The sequence below is a fragment of the Sceloporus undulatus genome, unplaced genomic scaffold, assembly GCF_019175285.1.
Source record: "Sceloporus undulatus isolate JIND9_A2432 ecotype Alabama unplaced genomic scaffold, SceUnd_v1.1 scaffold_14, whole genome shotgun sequence".
Classification (NCBI taxonomy): Eukaryota; Metazoa; Chordata; class Lepidosauria; order Squamata; family Phrynosomatidae; genus Sceloporus; species Sceloporus undulatus.
Genome location: NW_024802936.1, coordinates 650,272 through 674,301, shown reverse-complemented (window position 1 = coordinate 674,301; position 24,030 = coordinate 650,272). Strand labels below are relative to the sequence as shown.

The 24,030-nt window shown below is 37.6% G+C and overlaps 1 protein-coding gene across 11 annotated transcripts in view; it reads left to right on the top strand.

The window, feature by feature from the left end:
• The window catches only part of LOC121917279 (GREB1-like protein), a 148,398-nt gene that overhangs the window by 41,414 nt on the left and 82,954 nt on the right, over window positions 1-24,030 (top strand). For 6 of the 11 annotated variants that reach the window (XR_006100994.1, XM_042443070.1, XM_042443072.1 and 3 more), the window contains exons 5-9: window positions 8,052-8,228; window positions 11,251-11,427; window positions 14,380-14,502; window positions 21,733-21,867; window positions 23,243-23,380. Coding sequence is in view for 10 of the 11 variants with exons in the window: in XM_042443070.1 (XP_042299004.1) it covers window positions 8,052-8,228; window positions 11,251-11,427; window positions 14,380-14,502; window positions 21,733-21,867; window positions 23,243-23,380 (750 nt within the window). In the remaining variant the exon portion in view is untranslated. Of the gene's footprint in view, window positions 1-8,051; window positions 8,229-11,250; window positions 11,428-12,668; window positions 12,824-14,338; window positions 14,503-21,732; window positions 21,868-23,242; window positions 23,381-24,030 lie in introns of those variants that run through there. The other 5 variants (XM_042443073.1, XM_042443078.1, XM_042443077.1 and 2 more) reach the window with 5 other exon arrangements.

Sequence of the window (24,030 nt, the reverse complement as noted above, 5' to 3'; positions counted from 1 at the left end):
CCCCCCCACAAGAACTCCTCAGTTTAGCTTGTTCCTCAGATGGAAAATGTTACCTTTTGCTAACTAGATTAGGAACTAAAATGTAAAAACTCTTGGATGCTTCATTATGAAGTGGTAGTAAAGTTTATTCTGAGATTTTCAGTAACAAAAATTCTTTACATCCACAATTGGAATGCTTTGTAGGATTAATAGAATATATTGAGTGTTTAATGGAATATATCAAGAGTTCTCAATATAAGTATAAAATTGTTTATGAAAAGAATACATGCAGGCAACTATTTTTTATTATGCTGTGCTCCTGTTTGTGAGACTTCATTGGTGTTGTAGTACAAGTCAAATTTGCACATTATTTTTATAATCACGCACCATTTGTTCAGTTTCCCATGACCCTTGTGGCTGTCAGTGACTGGTGTCTTTAAAAAGGCACTCAGGATATTTATGAAACACAAATAATGATACTCATGTTGTCTGGTTGTAAACTGTTCTTTTTTTCTGCACTGCAAGAAATCAGACCTCAATTTCAGAGGCAATTAGATAGGCAGATAGTTAATACCTGATCAGCTGCTGTGAAGATACAAATAGAAGGGACTGTGAACTGCAATTCTTATGTAAATCTTAATAGGTAATCCCTTATGCAGATTCCTTATCTTAAAGCAGCACAATACCAGGTCTGTACCCCACAGAGGGGATGTTAATTGTTGCTGCTAAGATACAGTGAGTGAGAAGGGAGAGAAAGACAATCTTTGCTTTACACAGCAATCTTTGCTTTTGTTTGTATTTTCACAGCTGTGCTGGCTAAATTTGTTCCTTTTTAGCTGGTCAGTTCTGTTGTTTTCAGATGGGAGATAAGTATAGCATAAAAATAGATTTGGTTGTCTGTAAAAATCCCAATTTCTTGGGCAGACAGAAATATTTTTCTGGTTAATTATTTATTAATGTTTTTATCACTTTGCAAGTCACTGGATAGATTCATTCAAAATTAGCGTGTGTCCCTATAGCAGTTTTATATGTGGAATCCACCACCACTTTGTTTAATAATACTATACTGAACTTTAAACTCTTTCACCTGAAAATGTAGCAGTCATTTTAGCAAACATTGTGTGCAGCTGAGTCTGTATAAAATCATTTTTACAGTTTCCTTGAAGCAAAGAGGATATATCAATATAATTGATTTGGCCCCTTGAAACATGTGAAAGTTACTATTTCACTGTGTTATCATCTCCAAAAATATTTGTTCCTTAGGTATTTATGAAATATGTGGGACAAATCAAGCACTTTGAACAGTGGCGTCTACTGCTTCTGATACTAATTAATAATAGTAGTAATAGCAATAATGGGAAATTTTGTTTGTGTGTATACATACACACATACACGGACGCATGTGTATGGGGCCAGTGAACGAGTGATAAATTTGTATGTCTCTTGTGAATATGAGTGTTTTGCCAGCAGCTACTTAGATTGGATAAAAGGTAGGAAACACTGGCTTTAGATTTTACTGATACCAACACAGAGAAATTTAATATCTCTAAATACATAAGACTTGAACTGATCCCAACATGTTAAATGTTAAATGCAGAACTTGAAAATGTTCTGATTACAATAGTTTAAAATACAAAAAGCAAAGGAAGCTACGCTGCTCATTCCACAAGGCAAGAAAATCCTTAGTCTGCCAATATTTTTAATAGGACCAATGCTTTTATTTTGTGTTACCTAATTAAGGACTTTGATATAATTTAAGGAGACTTTTGTTAAAACTGGGGGGTGGGGGATGTTGATTCAGTGTTGAAAACCAGCAGGCACTTAAACCCCAAATCATGATTTGTCCAGTCAAAGCAAAGGGAATATAGGCTAATGAATGGCTCCTGCAAGCTCTATTTGCATTTCTTTGGAAGAAAATGCAAGATATTTTACTTCAGAGAAGCAGGTTTGCATCCCTTAATTATCTCTTGCTTTGAGCTAAGAATAAAATCCCTGGTCCAAGATGCTTAACTGTCTTTGCTGAGACAATAGTGGAAGTGCAAACAAACTCTGTTGCCTTCCTCAGGAAAATAACACTGTGGTCCACATTAAAACAACAGCAGCTAATGGCTAATGTTGACTAAAATGACTAGGCTGCCAAACTGGGGAACTTGTTCAATATTTAACTCTAAAGAATCTAATTAAATTATGTGCCTTTGATGTTCCCAAAGTTTAAGGGGAAGTCCAAAGTCCAGGTTTAAGTTTCAGCTGTAGGAGATAAGTAAAATAAATTAAGAATAATAAAATAAGTTAAACAATAAAAATTAAAGAAGCAATATGAACATATATAGGCTACTCTTGGAGCTTTTTTTATAAGTAGAAAACAAATGAATATGATGCATTAAAAATTGTCAACATTTTTCTTCTTTCAATTTCTCCCTCCTTTGTCTAAAAAAAATGGCCATTAGAAAGGTAACATTTTAAAATTGTTGTGACATAGTTGAATAATTCATGTAACTGTTCCCAAAATATTGCCTCTACTGTGCTTTTCAATCATATGCCATTCCCTAGGATATTGCTTGCCCTGTAGAGGATATCCGTCATATAACTTACTAGCTTCTCCTGTCAGTGAAGTATTTAATGCACTGCTGGATAATGGAGAAGTTGAGATGAACCTTCCATGCCTTATGGCAATAAGACATAAAGTTGTTTTTCAGTTAGTACCCTCTGTAACAACAATAGCAGCAATAAATACTAACAATACATTGGTGATAAGTCTCATTAGAAAGAGCTCATATTTTTCAGAGATAGTGACAACTGAAAATAGATAAGAGGGAGAGGAAAAATAAAGGCATCTTGAATCTCAGCTTTGGGGAAAAGGTGGAGTATAAATAAAATTGTGGAGAATGAATGTTAAAGAAATTAACATGTACAAAAATGGGAATTTGAATGTGCCTTCCTTTAAAAGAAGTGTTTATGTGTGTGCGTGTGCACCTTCAATTTGCCTATGGTGACCCCATGAATTTCATAGGGTTCTATTAGGCAAGGAGGACTCAGAGGTGGTTTGGCCACTTCTTTCCTTTAAAATATAGCCTACAGCACCTGGTATTTGTTAGCAGTCTCCCATCCAAGTACTAACCAAAACTGACCCTACTTAGCTTCCAAGAGCAGACAGGATCTAGTGCCTTTAAGCTATTTAGGTTTCTAAAAGGAAATGCTTTTAAAAATAATTATGCTTGAACATAACCCCTTAATACTGAAAAAAAAAATTCAGTTAGGAGCAGTGCTTACAGACCACACTTATTTTCATTCAGCATGCATGCACACATATATTCTCAGAGTTGTATTTTTGTAAGATAACTATATAATATATACCGTACCTCACCTGTATAATATTTGTTCAAGCATATTTATTTTTAAAAGCATTTCCTTTTAGAAACCTAAATAGCTTAAAGGCACTAGATCCTGTTGAATGGTGCTGGGAAGAAGGTGGGCATTGATCAACTAGCCCAGTGATAATATGGTGGCAGAGATTTACAGACCAGGTTTTTTTAACAGTGCATAAATGCCCACCTTTTCGAACTTGGCCCATGTGTAGAGGCATAGAGGCAGTCTTCTGTTTGCAGGGCTAGCCAGACTACTTTCAAAACAAGGAATAATAAGAAGCAAGAACAGGGGTCTTGAAGTTGCCCATCAGTAGTTAACACCTGGATGGTAAACTGCAGGCAGCACTATAGTGAACTGTATTGTTTTTCTATTTAAATTGTAGCAATTATTTGCATTTGTACATATAAATAAGTACATACAAACTTCATGCAAATCTCTAACCTCTTTTGTCATCTTCTGCTGTGGGGGAGGTGATGCATTTTCTCTTTTTTGGAAAAAGCATAAATGCCCTATGATGTTTTCAGCCTTCCATTTTTGTGTTAATGTAAGCTTGTCATAGACAAGTTAAGACAGTGTTTAGAATGGACTTAGACTGGATTGCTTTGTAAAAGCCAAATGTAATATAATTTTGAACCTAAAAAAATTAATGGTCCTTCTGACAAGCCCCCTCCTCACAAATGCGGTAGAATAATGATGACATCAGGATCTCCATGCTGTTTTGTTATCACTTGCGGTATTTGCTTCTCTTACCTGTCATCTCTGGGTGCCTCTGGCCATGGCTCTGCTCTTTTATGTACCATGGCAGTAATCCTTACTGGTTCCCAATGGTGTAAAGCTTGATTTGAGAAATCCCCAATCTGAATAAAGAGGACAGAAATTACGTGTCCCACATTGGAACAGCTGTCAATGACTATATTGCATGTTTGGCCATCTCATTTTTTAATTATATAAATATCCTGGCACATCAGAGGTCTTTCAAGGGAATGTTCACACCACAAAAACATACAATAAATAAAAATAATAACAAATATTAGTATTAGGAGAGTTAATGTTCAATATGGCCCACTAAACTGATGAACAGTTTTCTGATATGTGATAGAAAAGTGAATGTTTTCAACATTTTCAAGAGCTTTTTCCAAATTCAACAGAAATCTTTCAGTGATCAAAAAGATGATGCTATTTTTATGTTAAAGGATACAATGTATACTCATCTTTATCATTCTTATAAATAAAATGGATATCACATGTCTGGGATATACGAGATGCCAACATGACCCAGAGTAGGACTGCTTTCCTGTATAACCTGACCTATGGAAAACAGACTCCTGGCTCCCTCCCCCACTATAAATTTAAATAAATAGCAGGACCAGGGACTTTAAATATGTGCTACTCCTCTCCTGCCATTCTTCTGATGCCGCATTGAGTGAGACTCAGACACTTAGCTTTCAGGCACTCGGGCTGGGAACTATGCTTGATTTCCTTTTGGCCTAGACTTAATCCTGCTGCATAGTTGCTTCCCTTTCCACTGGGGACTTAAAACACAAGGAGGTATGAGTTTTGATGTGACACAGCTTTCCTTGTACAGAATCCTTTAAATCTTGAGAAGTAGATGGCCCTTTATAGTAGCGTGGTGGTAAATTTTGTAATCCAGATGCCCTTCATAATAATCACCATGGCCAGGCCCCAACAGTGTACCTAAAGGGAGAGAGGTAGCTGTGTTGCTTCATTCTCTGAAGATGCCAACCATAGATGCTGGCGAAACGTCAGGAAGAAACTGTTCTGGAACATGGCCACATAGCCCGAAAAACCCACAAAAAACTATTTGCTTCATTTTCTCTCTGTCTTTTAGAGGATAGCAGGGGAATAGCTACAGGAGAAGCAAAATGAGGCATTAACCCACAAATAAGAATTCTCCCCCCCAAATAAATTTTCTTTAATTACCCCCAAGTTTCTAGCACTGCAATAACTTAAACTTCAGCTGTTGTTGTTTGCCTTCAAGTCATTTTCGACTTATGATTACCATAAGGTGAACCAGTCATGGGGCTTTCTTGGCAAGTTTCTTCTGAGAGGATTTGCCATCGCCATCCTCTGAGGCTGAGAGAATGTAACTTGCCAAAGGTCACCCAGTGGGTTTTTATGGCTGAACCAGGATTCAAACTCTGGTCTCCACAGTCCTAGTTCAGCACTCAAATCACTATGCCACACTGGCTCTTCATAAGCTAGCATTTAAAAATACAGCTTAGGTATCCAAAGAAAAGAGGCAAGCAGAGTTAGCAAGGAAGTAGGAACACAGAAAATATAATGAGTTCGAGATGTGGCTCACTCTCTGCATTGTTATATATTTGGGTGCTGAAGGAAAATTTCATGAGGAGGACAGAATTCTTATTTGGGAGGGAAATGTCCCCATTTTGTCCCTAGTAGCTATTCCCCTAGAGGTTCATTTTTATTGTTGTGTGTCTTAAAGTGGTTCCTAACTTGAGATTATCCTAAAGAGAACCCATTATGGGATTTTCTTGGCAATATTTGTTCTGAGGGGGGTTTACCTTTGCCTTCCTCTGAGGAAGGGTGAATGGGATGTGCCTAAGGTCACTTGAGTGGATTTTCATGACCTAGTCTCTCAGAGTTCTAGTCCAGCATTCAAACCACTATGCTTCACTGGCTCTTAACCACATAGAGAGATAACTTTATGTAGACTGCAACAATGCAATGTGCCAAGCTGTGGCAGAATGGGAAACTCCAGCTTATAATGTGGCCAGACTATTTGTAACAGACTGTCATTTGGTTTGAACTACTAAAGTTCTGTGACTAAAAACAGATTAGTCATAAAATATTAAGGGGCCATGTAATTCCATTCACTCTTCCTCATAACATATGTTCAAGATTTCAAAGATCTGGCAAAATCTAAATTAAGCATTACAGTGTGACTTTGATATACACTGGGGTTTGGCTCCTGGACCACCACCTCTGCATGGGTACAAAAATCAGGAGCTCCTCAAGTCAAATTAAATACAGTGGTGTAGTAAAATGGTGTCTCTTATATAAAATGGCAAAAAAGAACCCTGGTCTCCACAGTCGTAGTCCAGCGCTCAACCCACTACACCATGTTGGCTCTCTGGAAGTTGGGCATCTCCCAACCAGCCAACTGGAAGATTATGGAATTTGTAGTTCAAAAAAGTAGCTTTCCTGAGTTCTGATAAGTGTGTGTCTACACACAAGTGTGTGTTGTTACTGGGAAAACCAGTCTGTCCTTGTAGTTACTATGTGAGTATTGCAGCTACACTTGGGGAATAAAAACCAGAGTACTGTAGATGGTTACAGAAGATGTCATTATCTATGCCAATAAAAATGTCCTGACATTTCAGCCCTGTGAGTCCTGATACCACTACAACACTAGCCTCTTGCAGTTTAAAAGGACTGGGCCAGGTGAGTGGTGAATGGGAAGTTGTTACTGGAATAGCATTGCTATGTCTATTGGGATGAGAGGACTCTGGAATACACTAGCTTGTTGAACGCTAGTTTGTAGATTAGGAAGCAGGGGCAATTCAGATGCACATTCAAGCTGTGAGGCACTTTATTGGTATCCAAACTCAGGTGTGAATCCAAATGTATATCCTGTTGAAAGCATTGTAGTGTGTGGTGTGTTGGCTACTATGTCTAAATGTAGGTGAGGGATGAATGCTGTCTACATGGATTTTCCCAAAGATATTCCCTCCCATCTTAACAATGTATGGGTTGATGCATTGTCAAGCACTGATGACTCCAACATGTTGATGGCATGCATGCTAACATGAATATTTGATGTACTCCAGTGATTTCTCATCCAGAGGGTTATATGAATGTGGAAAGTGGCTCTTGTCTGCAGATCCTCTTAAACTTTGTTCAGGTGTTCACATTCCAGGGTGTGAAGAAGAGGTGGGTGCATGAGTTTCAGTCCCATGCCTGATCTTCCCATTGCAACAGAGAAGGGCTGAAGAGCATGTCTGAAAGGGATTAATGTGACCTGCTCAAGGATAGACCTGGCACAATGAGACCTTGGAGTCTTGTAACTACCTGCTGCTGAATATGGCTACAGATTTACTTCAGACCTTGTCTGTTAATATGAAGAGGCCAGGAACAATTGAATCAGAATATATCGCTGTCTCCTCTCCACAGACTAGAATCCAGGGTGGTAGAGCCATAATAATTGGTTGCAGCAAAAACAACAAAGATTCTTGTGGCACTGTAAAGTCTAACAGGTTTTATTTAGCATTAGCTTTCTTGGACTCCAGCCCACTTGAATATGGCTTCAGTTGGACTGAAATAAAGAAGTATGTAGAGCAGGGAGAGGGAAGATAAAAGGAAGGCGGACAGATTCTCTTCCTATTTGCGCTGCCCCATTCCCTGTCTCTGTGAAACGATTTCAGTGGTTTTCCATAAAAATGCAAAGTAAAAGGTATGATACACAATGATTCATTTCTGCAGTATTGTACAACAGCTCTTTTCCTTCTTCATGGTTCTACACTTGTTTTATATATCACTAATTTATCTAGTGCCCTTTGTCCATGGCCATTACAGGGCTTGATGAAATGTTGAATCAGGACAGGCAGATGAGGGAGGAAAATATTATTAGGCTCTGAGTGACTAGCATTCTCCATAGTTGTTACAAGTGCAGAGGGCAATAAATCACTCATACATATTTTGTGATGTATCTCTTTTTCTCTCTCCAGGTTTTTGTCAAGCAGGCAAAGATTTGCGGTTAGTATCACTGTGTATGGAACAGATTGATATCCCAGCAGGTTTCCTGTTGGTGGGAGCCAAGTCTCCAAACCTTCCTGAGCACATTCTAGTCTGTGCTGTTGACAAGAGGTTTCTTCCAGATGACCATGGAAAAAATGCACTTTTAGGTAAATGGATTTTTTTTCATTCAGTATTCTTCATGCCATGACAAACATATGATATCCAGAGGCTGGATTAGTGTGTGTATATGTATGTCACCTGTCAGCTTGTGGCAACTCCGTGCATTTCATAGGGTTTTCTTGGGTAAGGAATATTCAGAAGTGATTTTGCCAGTTTTTTCCTCTGAAATACAGCCCACCACAGCTGCTATTCATTGGCAGTCTCCCATCCAAAAACAAATGAGGATAAGCCAATTCAGTACATTCTTTTTTCATCATGGTATCCTGTAATTGTTTTAAAAGGCCTTCCCTAAACAAAGTCTGAATCCTGTGATTCAGTTTTAATACCACCTTAAAGTCACAAGAGGTGCTCAGGGGCTGCCCAGAGGGTTGATCAAGCAGATGTGATGTCAGTAGCCAATGGTACATGCAGGGGTTGAAGTGAGAGACTCTTGGGTGGGAGAAACTGGGCAGAACTGCCCCATTTGCCAATGTACCATTTTGGAACTGTCTGTGTTTCCAGGACTTCCCAAGAATTTATTTGGTACCAAATACAGACACAAAATTACTGTCATAAGATAAAGTTAATTGGTGATACACACTGGTGCCTCGGGATACGAAATGATCGGGTTACGAAATTTCCGGGATACGAAAAAGTTGGATTGGCAAAAACTGTTTCGGGTTACGAAATATTTTTCGGGTTACGAAATTCATTTCGGCGCGAAATTCAAATGCTGCAAAGTGCAGCTATAGGCTTTCCAGTGCTAACGGAAAGCCTTTTCGGGTTACGAAATTTTCGGGTTACGAAAGGAATGGCGGAACGAATTAATTTCGTAACCCGAGGCACCAGTGTAAATGATACAGCAGGTGGTTTAGAGCAGAGAAGCATTCCATCCTTTTTGCTGATGAGGTTCAGCCCCTAAACAGCTAATTCTACTCAAATTATACCTGGCTGGCAATCCAGTTCTCCATGGGTGTGTGCCCCATTATTCCCAGTGTGGCTTTCAGTGTATGCTGAAATCTGCGAAAAGTGCACCCGCGTATGACGTGGGTGCACTGTAATAAGTTTCAAAATGAGGTTCAGAAACATACAAAGCCAGTCAGTATTGCTCATGTGCAGTCTCATTCTCAGGTGGCGATTTGTGCATTCCACTAGGACTATGGGAGCCCAGGATTTGACTCTCTTTCTGGTTGTGGAAACCTACTGGGTGACCTTGGGCAAATCACACTTTTGCAGCCTCAGAGAAAGACAATGGCAAAAATCATCTGAATAAATCTTACCAAGAAATCCCCATAATAGGTTTGCCTTAGAGTTGCCACAGGTCAGCAATAACTTCACAGGACACAACTACTATAGGACATCAGCAAACATCTTTATATATACAAAGTGAAAAGGTTGTTTTGGCCATATGTTTATTCTGTCCTTTGAATTTAATTTGGATTAAAATGCAGTGAAATATATTTTAAAGCATTTCAGGCAGAGTGGGCTGACATGGTCTGATAGGAAAATGTACATCTTAGGCAGTATGTTTTTCTATTGCTTCAAATTAGTAATGTTACTGAAATTTTAAAATGATTTCCTTTTTTGTTTTTGAATATATTTACTATGGCTATTTTTAAACTGTTGATTAGACTGCTCAAACAGACAGTGTTATATTAGCCATGATGCATTTTCTGTAGGAATGTTGACACTGAACAAATTGCCTAACAACACATTATAATCACAGAGAGAGATGGTTTTGTTATATACCTCACCTACTGACTTTCATTTGCTTTCTCCCATCATACAAAGACATCTTTGAAATCAGTGGGGATTCTGCAATGGGCCAAGGAAAATATATTGCTCTAACTATATCCAGGGAAACCCAATTAAAGATGTAATTTAGCCACCTTGCAAACTAGTTTGACCCTCTGACCTCTTTTCCCAAGTCTTTTATGTTTAAATTACAGTACTTTTTAGAGTGATGAGCTTTCAACTTTTTTTTTAATGACACTAAGTGCTTTGCCTCAAATATTTACTTATTTATGCTGTATCAGAACATCCTGTAGGAGGAAGAATCTATTGTGACAACCTGAATGACTTTTTTACATCAACTTCTATGGATCTGAAAGGAAATATATTTTCTTCTTTGTTGCATTCCTTTGGAACACCTAAATCAGTTTGTTATATTAAAGTGAAAAGGGTGCCTCTGCAAATGCAAGGAAATCTGATGCAACATTAAAGTTAACTCAAGAGAGCATTTGTTTCTGGGAAAGATAAAACCCTTGCATCCCTTCTAACCCTAATAGAGAAATATGGCTTCATAAGAGATGGTGAAAGTCTCCATCAAACTACTTACTTTTCCTAAAATTGCTATGTCAGTGGTCAGTTTTGAAAGTTTCCTCTCCTTTGAAGTGTATGTGTGTGTGGTTTGTTCCCCTCAGTAACATTAGTAATCTGAAGCAAAAGAAAACATACTGCTCTTAGAAGATGCACATTTTACAGTCAGAACATGTCAGCCTACTTTAAAAAATATACTGCACTGCGTCATGTTACTTTGGGTGAAACCACAGTTTGGAAAATGTTTTTTTTAAACTACATCTCTGAGAATTGGCTGTGCTAGCTCGGGGATTGTGGGAACTGTTATCCAAAAGAATGACTTTCTCAAGCTGTGGTTGAATTCTGGCAGAGTCAGTCCATGATCACAACCAAACATGAGCAAGTTACAACTTTCACTTTTACCAGAGGCCTAGATTGAGAGTCCTTGAGGGTCTATGTTTAGACCATGAGCCATCAGTTTTCTGCCTCTGCTTTGTACGGCACAAGTAGGTGATGCATGGAAAATAATAATGGTATTGATTTCTATTCCCTTTTGTTTAGCACGCTGTTTGCATGTGGTAGAACTATGCTAGTAAACACAGAATGTGCTCGGTAGGTGACTGGTGCACAAGGTTTAATAATGGATAATTAACAATGCTGGTGGCAATGAAATTGCTTGTTTCTCAGTTTACCAAGGGAAGAATCTTAATCTGTATCTCCCTCCCCTGTTAGGTTTTTCTGGAAACTGTATAGGCTGTGGAGAAAGAGGATTTCGATATTTCACTGAATTTTCCAACCACATTAATCTGAAGCTCACCACTCAGCCAAAGAAGCAGAAGCACTTAAAGTACTACCTAGTAAGAACCTCTCAGGGTGTGCTGTCAAAGGGACCCCTTATATGCTGGAAAGGTAAAAAATATTCTGTTAAATATTAGAGAACTGTAAATCTAGCTTGATTAAACATTAAATGCCTTTTTGGTTAACTTTTTTTAAAAGTGGAGGGGTGGAGTCCTAAACTTTTCTCAGTTAGTCAGTGGAAGGTAGCATATGGTTTCAAGTGTCTCGAACAGCCTCTGAAGGGACTGTTCCACATGTCACATATCAACAAAGTTGGGATGGCCACCAAATTAATATTCAGTATGAATTGGAGCTTATAGTATTTCTCTGCCAAAGTGCATTTGCATGATATGCCGCATTTCAAATGCCTAGTTATCACATTCATACTTCACACTTTTAGATATATACCCACAAGATTAGTTTGTGAAGGAGCCTTGCATGAACTACTTCCCTTCTCACATATATCACTAAATTGACCATGATATAGTGAGTGAATATATTAAATATATAAGAATTTTCCACTGAGGTAGGGTTTAAAACTTACTTTAGAGCAAGAGGGGAAAACCTGAGACCTGGCGCCCCAAACTAGCTCTATAGTTTACCCAGGTAGCCACAGCCCCTCCCCATGACACTATGGTGTCTTGGTTTCCCAGGTTTTAAGGGAAAGACTGAAATGACTTTCTTAAGGCTTTGTTATGGCTAGAAACAGCTTTAATCTAAAATGTACTATTAATTGTAGTCCCACCTATTTTTCCTTTTGTGCTGCCCACCATTGGATTGTAGCTTCTGAGAACTTCTCTGAAAATGAATTCAACCATCAGGCTGAAAAAGGTTCTCCCCATCTTTCCTTTAGAGCAGCCATTCCCAACCTGTGCTCCAAGGAGCCCTTAGGGCTCCACATGCACTTCTTCGGTGCTCCGAGGCCACTCCAGGAAAATAAAAGACATAAAACTTGTATGAAATCAAAGGATAAGAAATAAAAAGTAACACTACTCCTAAACACCATTAACTTATAAGACATAGGGTAGGTCTCTTAGGGGCTCCACCATAGAAATTGATTCTAAAAAGGGATCCATGAGTCAAAACGTTTGGGAACTCCTGCTATAGAGGAAGTGATGCTTCATATTAACACAACAAAACCCCAAAATCTATTCTTGTTTCTTGTACCTGTCCTACAATATATTTTTATATTTCTCTCTTGAGGTCTTGGGCAAGTGAACCATATGTGATGGGTTAGACTGAGAGAATAAAAGAGAGAAAGGCCCAAATTCATTTGACTGAGATTTATGGCTGATCATGGACTGGGATTTAAAATCCAGGCCTCTTTACTTGCTGAGCAAGCTATTGCTCAGTGGTCTTCACCAAAGAGATACTGAAACTGGGTTAAAGATAATAGAAAGAAGAAATTCACCACAGATTGCCTGAGGTTAAACATGGTACTCGAAGAATTTGTGGCAATTGGTAACAGGTATATTGATGCCAGCATTAGTTAAGAAAGTAACAGGTTCATTGTGCTGTGTGATTTTCCCCTAAAGGGTGAGATGAGAGAGGACAAGCAGCCAACAGTAAAAATTGGCTGAGTGAAAGTATTCTTATATGCTGGTTCCATGACAGTTTGCCATAGGTTGTCACTTAGCCATCCCTTCACTGCCATTGTCTGGTTCTATCCTGCTCCTGTAGTTCAATTGCGCATGGTGTTGTCACTTCCTCATCTTCCCTCTAAGTCCCCATGTGTGACTCTGAACACTACAGCCATGCTTGTGTGCTTTCTGGGTGCAATTGTTCCATGGCTTTTGTTGCATGTGATTTTTGCAAAGGCCCTTACTTCTGTTACTGCACATCTCTCCTACATTGAATGGCCCCCTCCCTGCTGTCCTTCCATAGGCAAGCAAAGACCTTTTTAGTCCAGCAGACTTTTAAAATGACAAGTTTATAAAGAATATGCTGAGGGTGCTGTATTATTTTTGACTGAATTTTTAAATTGCTTTTTATTTTTCAATGGTAGTCTATGTTTTTAAATGTAGTTTTAAATCACTTCAATATTGTTAATTCTTTAATCCCATTTCATTGTTCATTGTTTATTGTTCAAAAACATATATTATAGTTTTAGCTGTTTTATGTTGCCTTGAGTACCAATTTTAAGACAAAGGTAGGAGAGAAATAAATATGATCATTGGTATCTCATTGCCTAGCAGAACATGAGCTGATGGTATTAGACTTAGTAGTATTTAACCCTCTTTTTATGAAGCTGTGTTTTTCTTAATGTGCGAATGGAAAGAACATTTAAAGATATTTGGAAAATAGTTGAAAAACATGTTTTTGATGACAAGAAACCTGGACTGTTAAGAGTCTTTGCAGTTTTGAACTTACTGTGGACAAGATTTGTATGTGATTATTGTGCATTGAGAACAGCATTTCTGTGCAGAAAATGCTGTAGTTGACTTATTCTGTGTAAAATCTGCATATGGTATTTTTGCACAAGAAATAGCATTTTCTGAATAGGAATATTACTTTCTTGTGGAGAGCAATGGCATCACTAGGGTTGGCATCCCCTAATGACACCCCAGGCACAGAGAATGTTGTTTTCTGTGTGTGGGTCCCCCCCCCCCCCTGTGTGAACTTTGCTTAAAATAAGTCTTGATCTGTGAAAAGTCTCCACAAACTGCACAGTTTTCAAATATTTTTTGCTGCAGGAAGAAAATTGATAAAAGCAGTTGTTGCTTCCTTTGAGAAGAAAATTAGCAAAGAATTCCATCTTGACCTTAAAGTTATTCTCGAATTCCCCCCTTACACTAATCAGGTATAAGTGACTGCTTAGCTGAAATGACTCTTGGTGACACTGCAGCAGTATTGCATTCGAATGAACTCTATTGTTAAATGTATAACCTTTTTAATTTTTGAGTAAGAATTCTTTTTGGTGTGTTTTGTACCTTTTAATGAGCTTAATTAACATTTGTTAATGCTTTGTTGTCTCACTGTCAAGTTTGGCTGCCTTAATATGTACTATAGCTGCTTCACTTGCAGAATGTAGAAGCAGGCAATCTTCTGCTACTAGCCATTCTGCTAAACCTAGTTCATCAGCATCTCCGTCCTTGACCCCTGAGAGTGGAGCAGCTAATGGATACAAGCCAGGGTTTACTCAAACAGGTAGGAGCTGAGAATTAATTCTGTCCTAGACCTGATGCTTGTAACTGTGCTACCATTTAGGCTTCACATGATCACATGTCGTAGAGTTGCTCACAGCCAAAGAAAAAACCTGGCCAAGTGTGGTCAAGGTCCAACATGCATTCATTGCAGTATGAAGAAGATCTGCACAAAGTCCATTTAAAAGAGGAGCCCTTATTGGGCATTTGCTTTTCTTGTGATTATAGTTGTATGAAGCAAAGACTGGAGTTCCTTTTGCGGATCCATCCTTCTCACTGGCCCTGTGCTGGGCAAAAGTCTGAATGGGGGAGTTTCTTCTATATCCATTTATATGATGTTGAAACTTGGGGTGGGATAGGGAGCTTTTCCATGTTGATCAGGCTGTCTGCTTCAGATCTTGCCTGTCTGGATAGTGGAGATGGTGAAGATTCAACAGCTGAGGTTTTCCGACCTATTCAGCCCTGCTCTCCCCACACACAACTGTAATCACATGAAGAGACAATTGCCACAAAAGGCTACAGCTGCATGGTCACACTTGGTGGACTGCAACTTATATGTTAGGAAGAGGCTCCTTATAGTCAAGTTGGAAGACTATCTTTTTGTGCCCAATATTTAAAATGTTAGAGAGCCAGCGTAGTGGTTTGAGCCTTGGGCTACAACTCTGGAGACCAAGGTTCAAATCTCTGCTCAGCCATGGGAACCCACTGGATGATCTTGGGCAAGTCACATTCACCTCCAAAATTAAAAATCCCAGGGCTCCATAGGATGGAGCTACAGCTCTTAAAGTGGTGTCAAACAACATTATTTCTAAAATGTAGATATATCCTATATGGTTCAGAATGCCAATAAAGAGTTCTTTGCCATTTGAATGCTCCAAAACCAATATATATTGGCCAGATAGAAGTTATACTTTTACCCATCATAATTTCTTGGACTGCTTTAGCACTTTGTACCAAGAACAATGCTGCTTACATTTAAAATTTTGTTGTAACTGTACCTGCAGTGTTATAAAAGTTATAAAAATTAGGAGCAGATGTATTCAGATCTCAGAGGTTTAGTAGTCAATTGTAGTCTCTCCCTAGTTGGATAATACTTTAATGCAACAGGAATCATTCTTATATTGACACTTAAACTTCTGAACCAGCTTACAAATGTTTAAACAGAAGGCAAAGAATGTTTACATTTTTATTTTTTGAAATATTGGCTTTGAAGTTTCTTGGCATAGAAACATGTAGTCAGAAGAGAAGTCATTTTATCTGTGATAATGAGTAATCTAATATAGACATAGTTTTGTCTTGGGTTACACCTACCAAGTCAGTAAAGTTACTTTCTGTGCCGTCGTCCTTTATTGACTCATTGTTCTTTTGTTTGATTTGTTCTTCTGTATCACTGTTTGCTTCAGAGGTCACAGTTGCCAAACTTTTTTTAAAAAGCAAAACAAACCTTCTGGTAGATGTATAAGCTTTCAGCAAATATGCATCATATTATTCTCAGAAATATGTAGAAAGTCCACGAATAGGTTGTTGAGAGTAACATAGCTGAACAAAATGAAAGATTTCTGTAGAAACCTATATTTTTATTTTTAGTAATTTATTTTGGACATTTGCATGCTTTTTTCCCCTCCCCAGTAAGTAATTCTGAATAATTAACAATAACTAATTCAAATAACATAAAAACAAAAACAGAAACAGAATGACAAGACTGAACAGGAATGCTTCTTCACATGTTGTCACTCTCTGTTCAATTGGGAACTCCTGTTCACACTCACTGTTCTTCATGTGAGGAAAGCAACAGAACTGGAAATGATGAATTCATGTCTTACTCACTTGTGAATTAAATACACTTTGTAACAAATAAAATTGGACTAAAAATATCAACTAACCCAAATGTGAGTAATTCTGGAAAACTGGAGGTGAAGTTTTCAGATTCCTTGGGCATATTTGGAGCTGCACCTGTTTTTCTCAAATCTGAACATTTTGTATTTCCTTTAGCCTTGACACATGAATTTAAGTTATCCTGTCCATTCTCCAATTTTGAGTATTCCAGTTGGCAAATCCTTCTCTGCCTCTTTGTGTTACCCCCGCCAGCCCCAGACCGCTCCCCTGTTAAGTGTTGCATTGTCCCCTGGGTGTAACAGCTCAAGAGATAATTCAAAGATATACCCGTGTTACTCTGTAGAATCAGTATGTAGAAAGATCTTCTAGATGAAGAGAGTGTCAGTGTGATGTAGTGGTCTACAATTCAGTCATAGAAACCCACTAGGTGAACCTGGACAAGTCATACTCTCTCAGCCTCAGAGGAAGGCAAAGGCAAACCCTCTCTGAACAAATCTTGCCAAGAAAACCACACAATAGATTTACCTTAAGGTTTCCATAAATTGGAAACAACTTGGAGGTGCACGACAGCAACAGTATCAGCAGAGCATGTTTTGGGAGCAATCTCCTTCCTTTTGCTTTCTCCCACTATTTTCAAAAGCAAGCATGGCTTGTTTACTTTTCTCAGATTAATTTATCCAGTAAAATCCAGTTTACTTTGTTTACCAGGAAAAGTTCACTGTTAGGTCACAACAATTTTAGACATGTTGGAATATCAGCTGTAAAGGGAAAGACAGAGCCAATGTTAAAATATAACCTTGAGGTTAAACAAGTCACTTGTAAAAGAAGAGGAACATCGGGATTATGTAGTTGTCCTAAAAAAATCAAAATTCTACACAAGAGAAATTACGCACAACTTTTCTGTTTTAAAGAAAGTCAAACATGCAATTTATAAGTTGCAGAACTTATTTTATTTATGCTTTATATGATTTTATATGGTTTTAGCAATATGATTTTAATTGTTTTTTTAATTTTTATTGTAAAGTTTTAAAAGTATTTTATCAGTGAGCCCCTTTGGGTCCCCTTCTGGAAGAAAAGTGACATGTTAAATTTATATATAAATGTATAATTATAATTATATATAAATTTATTTTAAATACATATATAAAATAAATTACAAATATCTCTTGACTTTCATTTAAGATTATCAGTTTAAACTAAATCTCATCATAAATGTGCTGCTTAAACCTTACTTATAGTTTCATGAATTAATGTGCGTGGTTTGAGAGTTAGACTATGACTCTGGAGCCCAGGGTTTGATTCCAAGCTTGGCTATGAAACCCACTGGGTGACCGTGGGCAAATCAAACTCTCTCAACCTCAAAGGAAGGCAAGGACATAACACCTCAGAACAAATCCTGCCAAGAAACCCTCATGATAGGTTTCTCTTGGGGTTACCATAAGTCAAAAATGTCTTGAAGGCACACAACAACACCAACAGGTAAACATGAAAAAGCAAGCAAGCATCTATTCCTTGTTCATTCTATGAACAAAAATGACAGTGAGATAATCAAATATGAGATCCAGTTGTAGACAATTTAAGAACAGCATACACTTAGTTACTCTTGAAATAAAAATATGAAAGTTTTAAAACTTATTTTCTTTGGTTGGGGAGCAGGTAAAATGATATAATGGCCAAGTAGTCTAAACTCTGGCCTTTGAGTTCCCAGTTCACTGACTAGATCCATTTGTTCCCTTAGTGCTTTTTGTGTCTGCTTCCCTCTTTGTTTCCTTGTGGGATTTTTCCATAAATAATAGTGGCATGGTGTGGTTTGAGTGTTAGACTATGACTCTGGAGACTAGGGTTCGTGTCCCAACATAAACCCACTGGGTGACGCTGGGCAAGTCACACTCTCTTAGCCTCGGGGAAGGCAAAGGCAAACCACTTCTGAACAAATCTTGCAAAGAAAGCCCCATGACCTTATGGTCTCCATAGGTTGGAAACAACTTCAAAGCACACAAGTACAATAAGAAGAATAACAGTTTAAAAAACCTTGGAATAGCAAGTGACTGCCATATAACTCTGCATGTTTTAAGGGCAGCATACCGCTGGCAGTTTGCAAATATGAATAAGAAAATGTGAAACATCTATGTAACATCTATGACTTAGTTTAATAAACGATGGGCTAAATTCAAGACCTATTGGATCAATTAAACTTACATAAGTGTTTAAAAATATTTTTATAAAGATTTTAAATAGCAACCAAATACAAATAAAGACAGTAATATAAAAATAGCCAAAGAAAGGCAGAATAAAGATAGAAAGATAAACAGAAAAATAAAACAATTACTTCCAACCTTCCTACCCATGATTATACAAATAAACTATACAGTTTTACTTCTTTCACTTATTTATATTACATGCTTCTATCACTTAGATACTCCTAATAATGATCAAAATGCTTTTGTTAACCAATCTTGTTGAGCTGGAATCTCTGTATTCCTCCACTTCTGCACATATAACAGCCTCGCTGCTATAATCATATATTGTAGTAATATTCCATCCTTCTAATTTGATCATTGAACACTCTCTGCTTTCAACTGTAAATTTACTTTCAAAATCTTCTGTATCATATTATGCATCTGTTACAAATCCAATAGTTATGCTAGAAAGTCCCCATTTGTTGTTCACACCTCCAACACAACCTCAGCATTCCTTTATGTATTTTAGAGAGTTTTCAGAAGTTAAATACCAGTGATACAAAAACCTACATTAAGTGTTGACTTACTAGGTTCCTGCTTGTTCAGATGGGTGTCCTAATAATTGGCTGTAGGCATCATTGCTGTTTTGTTTGTATGAGTGATGTACTTCCTATCATTCATATTGTTGTTGTGTGCCTTCAATTGTTTCTGACTCATGTGAACCTAAGAACTAGCTTTACAAGATTTGTTCGTAGGGGTAGAATTCAAAGATATAGCCGTGTTAGTCTGTAGAATCAGTACGTAGAGTGATCTTGTAGCACCTTCGAGACTAACTGAAAGAAAGAAGTTGGCAGCATGAGTTTTCATAGACAGAGTTTGCCATAGATAAAAGTAAGGTTTAATTGGTGCATTTGTGATGAGATTTAGTTTAAACTGATATTCTTAAATCTTCCCTAAATTAATAAAAATATATGCAAAAATTACACACTCTTAAATCTAATTAATTGCTCTTTTGACATGCAAATAAACATGTTTTGATGATCAGATTTGTATCATTGTTCAAAATACGTGAAGGTGCACTGGGGAAAAACTATATTTAAATTGATTAATTAAATTAGAATTTTCTTTTGGTGATTGATTTTAAATCTGTCCACCCAGTTCCACACCCCTAATTGTGGATGACATTATGTTAAAAGGTTCTGATTTTGAGGAACCCAAACAGCTGAAATAATAGAAATAAAATTTATTATTATTATTATTATTATTTCCTGCCTCTCTCAATGGATCGAAGCGGGATTACAAGCATAAAACCACAATAACATCTAGATTACATTGAAAGAGTAGAAAGACACTGAAAGAGTAGAAACTGTTGTAGGACTACCCATTAGCTTGCTAGGTAGGAATGTAAGATTACCCTCATCTGGACTGACAATTTGTGACAACAATGAAGACATGCTACAAAGAAGAGAACCTGTTCTGGCATTAAAGAGGTATGAAGAACTTAATGGAACAGCCACCACATTTTGGAGAAATAACCAAGGCGAGCTAAGCTGCTAGGAAACACTAAAATGTTGTCTATTCTGAATCAGATCCTCTTATATGCTGAGGCCAGTACAAGTTTCTGTTCTTAGGTAGTAAGGTTTCAGAATACAAATAGCCCAACCATTATATCAGTGTTTCCATCTGTTCCAATATCGTCATTAGTCAAGCAGAGCTTTCAACAGAATTTCAGAGTTTTGTACTACAACTCCCAGAATCTCACAGCTAGCATGAGCAGTGGCCTTGCTGGGTGGGAGATCCTGGGGACTGCAGTCTAAAGAAGTAAGTTTTCTAAGCTCTGGTTATGTTGCAGAACTCAACACTACTTAAGTAGAAATGGGGAGATATGTCTGCATACTTCCATCCTAGATATCTGTTCCCTGACTCGTTTTGGGCAAATAGTTTGCTTCAGAATTTCTCTAGTTTTTATATTGAGGATGATATTTATGTTTCCTTCAGGTGCTTAAAATTGTTACACTATATATATCCATGTATAAGTCTAGAATTTTTTTTTGTCAAAGATCAACCCCAAAAGTCTGGGTTCACTTACCCCTGGGTCAATGTAAGTACTTTACTTAACTCTAACAAAAAACAAAAACATAATTCTCTTCTGTGGTGAAAGGCAAGAGCTTAGTTCATCCCAGGAACACATAGAAGAAGAAGGGCAGGAAAACGGTGGCGGCGGTGGCTCTTTGGTGAAGCACTCAGAAAAATCCAGCTTTGAAGGATTTGAATAAGACATTTGACAGTTTTTCTGGGTTTAAATCAGGCAAATTTACCACATTAAAGTTAAAGGTTGTAATCACTGCTAATGTAGTTGCCATTTTCTTTGCTTTGTCTTTACATCCTTTTTGACATGTGCGCATTTTCCTAGCCCCCCAAAAACCCCATGCGTGGTGGCCTCTCCTCACATTGCACAGCCACCATTTCTTGTAGTTCCCTCCTCATCCATCCAGCCTTCAGGGTAAGCACAACAAGTATGGCTGCTGGAATTTTGTAGGTTTTAGGGCATTGTTTTCCTTTGGTTTGTCCTTTACATCTTTTGTTTCATTCCCCTAATGCTTACCCTTGATGTATCTGTGGGTCATACCAAATCCATAATTTTTGCCTCCAAATCTGCCTTTGACTTATACATGAGGTTGACTTATACACAGATATATACAGTAGTTAAGAAGAATGAGAAACCTGATTATCAAAAACGTGCAAATTCTGATCTTGGCTTTTCCATTGTCTTTACTCCTCTGAGAACATGTATTTTACTGATGTTTTACAAATTTGTGAAAGGAATATTGTATCTGCTTTACCAGATGTAGGAGTTTAGGCAGCAGTCTTATGCTCACTTATATAGGAATAAGCCCCACCAAACACAGTGGGGCTTTCTTATAAGCAGGCCTACATAGGATTGTAGGACTGGTGTCCTAAGATACAATTTTTTGTTGGAGTACTTGTCAGTAAGTTGTCCTAAGATACATTTTTGTTGTTGTAGTACTTGTCAACAAATAAGTTATTTTATTATTGAATTTGCTTTTGAAATAGTTTATGCTTTGAATACGGGGAATGCAGTATAAATGATGAAGAGGAGACTATTTTATAAACTCTCAGTTTTGTAATGGCTTCTAAGGGTAAAACTATGTCTGTAGATTTGACCAAGTAGTTAGTTACGACAATCTCTTTGACAGACTCCTCGGTATTCAGTCAAGCACAATCTTCCTCTGCTGTTAATTTAAGTGGAATTCAAGATTTATCACGGAATAAGAACATAGTGAGACCACTTGCTTTGCCTGTGCAACTTGTAGGAAACACATTTGCAACAGGTAATGTCTTCCCAAAAACTCAGAAGAGGCAGTAGAAATTTGACTGAGTGTGCAAAAGAGTAGCTTACATTTTCTCAGATTTGTCAAAGTATACATTAATTATGTCATAACATGAATGTATTCATTATGCCAACTTTCTGGAGCAAGGAAAATCAGAGACACCACAGATTCTCCTAGAGATGTTTTAAATATCTTTAAACTGTTGCTTTTATCATACGATGTTAATAAGGTGTTCTACCTATTCACATACTGTTTTCATAATGACCATACAAGTATGTGAGATAAATAAAATTTGAGTAATTATTTCATTTTTACCTCACATTTCTTCTAAACACCTAAAAATATCATAAGCAGTTCTCTTTTCTTCTCTGCCTTCATTTTTTCTTCACAATAGATCTGTGAAGGAAGTTGAAAGGAGTGATAGTGACTAGTGAACTTCACAGTTAGTGGTGATTTGAACTTGGGAAGTCTCCCAGTCATTATCTGCCACTGTCACTACTACCCCATTCTGGCTTTCTGGGATGTTCAAGGAAATGTTACAATTTACATTTTGGCTTTTTTTTAAATCATTGTTAAAAGAAATGACCTTTTTAATTATATATTTTTCATTACATAATACCCTGAAACTAAAATAGCCTTTCAGAATAAACTCTTCACCAAACAAGCTCACTAATTAAAACTTATCCTTACCATTTCTCCTATCTAAATATACCTTTATAGATAATAGTTGGCTTCCATTGATATTCAACTGATGTAAATAAAGCTTATGATTTTTAACTGAGGGCCGAAACAGATGACCCTGAAGGTGTGGCTTGATACTGGCCCCTTGAATGCTGGGTTGAAGCTGCAGCAACCGCACACCACACCCCCAACCCAGCTTTTTGCGACACAAAAAGAAGTGGCAAAATGCCAGTCCTTTTTGAGCCAGCAAAAAGCCAGCTTTTCTGCCACCACTACAGCTTTGCGGCACTCCTGTGGCCTGTGGTGTATGAATGCTACGCTGCCTGAGCGCGGGTGTCGTCAGAGTGTTAGTGCAAAAGGGCAGTCTGTTTCGCCCTTTTAATTAATCATAGCTAAATTTTGCATCTATTCTCAGTTTTTAACAAAGGAGACAATGCATTCTAGAAGTCCACTAGATTCTCGTTACTGTTTTTATTCTTCAGATAACCTCAAATTATCTGCTTTCATTTTGAAGCTCAGGCTAGAAAAAGCAGACGTGCTTCACAGAGTTGAGATTTATGGTACTCTGTTGGTTTATCATCTGGTTTTAGCCTTCATTGATTTATCATCTGCTTGGAGCCTTCTTTGATTCTTCAGTGCATTTATTCATTTCCCAATAGTCACCTAAAGGATCTCTCTCTTTTGTTGCATTCAGCTCCCTTGTCTCTCCGTGCTTCTGACGTTGCTAGTGGAAACAACAGTGGAGGAAGGCTTAATGTGATGAGCTCTACAATCGCTCGCCCTGTGCCTCATTCAATGTCTCCTGGGCCAAGCTGTGTAGCTGGGGAGCAAGGTGATTTTAAGAAACCTTTTAGATTTATCACTGCTTAAGTCGTCATTACTCCAGCAGTCATCAGGATGTTCTCATAAATAGATTTTTGAATGAATTAAAGTGCTGTAGAACATTAAGTAAACTATAGAAGAAACCATGTCTAAATAAAAAGTATTATATCATCTATTTGTAATGTTGTTTTTTCAGTTCCTCGATTGATATGATTAATGTTCATGTGTATATTTAGTATCTTCAGGCTCCCCATAAAAATATGAGGCCATAATTGGGACTGGTGGTCTAAATTCACAGTAATACTTATTGCTATAACCTTGTATCTTAAAACTACCCGAGATGAAACATAGTACCTTTATCAGTACTTCATGCATGAGCAAAGGTACTGGACATAAAGTTCATAAGGCTTAATTTTGTATTCCAGTGTCACTTTTGTGTATCCTGTCATTCTCTAATCCCCTTCCCCCATTTCTTCCCCCAGAAACTGGACCTGTTCAAATTTGAACATGTAATATCCTTATAAAATTTAATGTGACTACACAAGAATGTAGAAATGAAAATACATGCACTAAAACAAAATATTTTATTCATATACTACAGCAAATGGGGGGTGGGGGGTACACTGTCTGCATGTAGATGTAAATGGAGGGTCTCAGGTT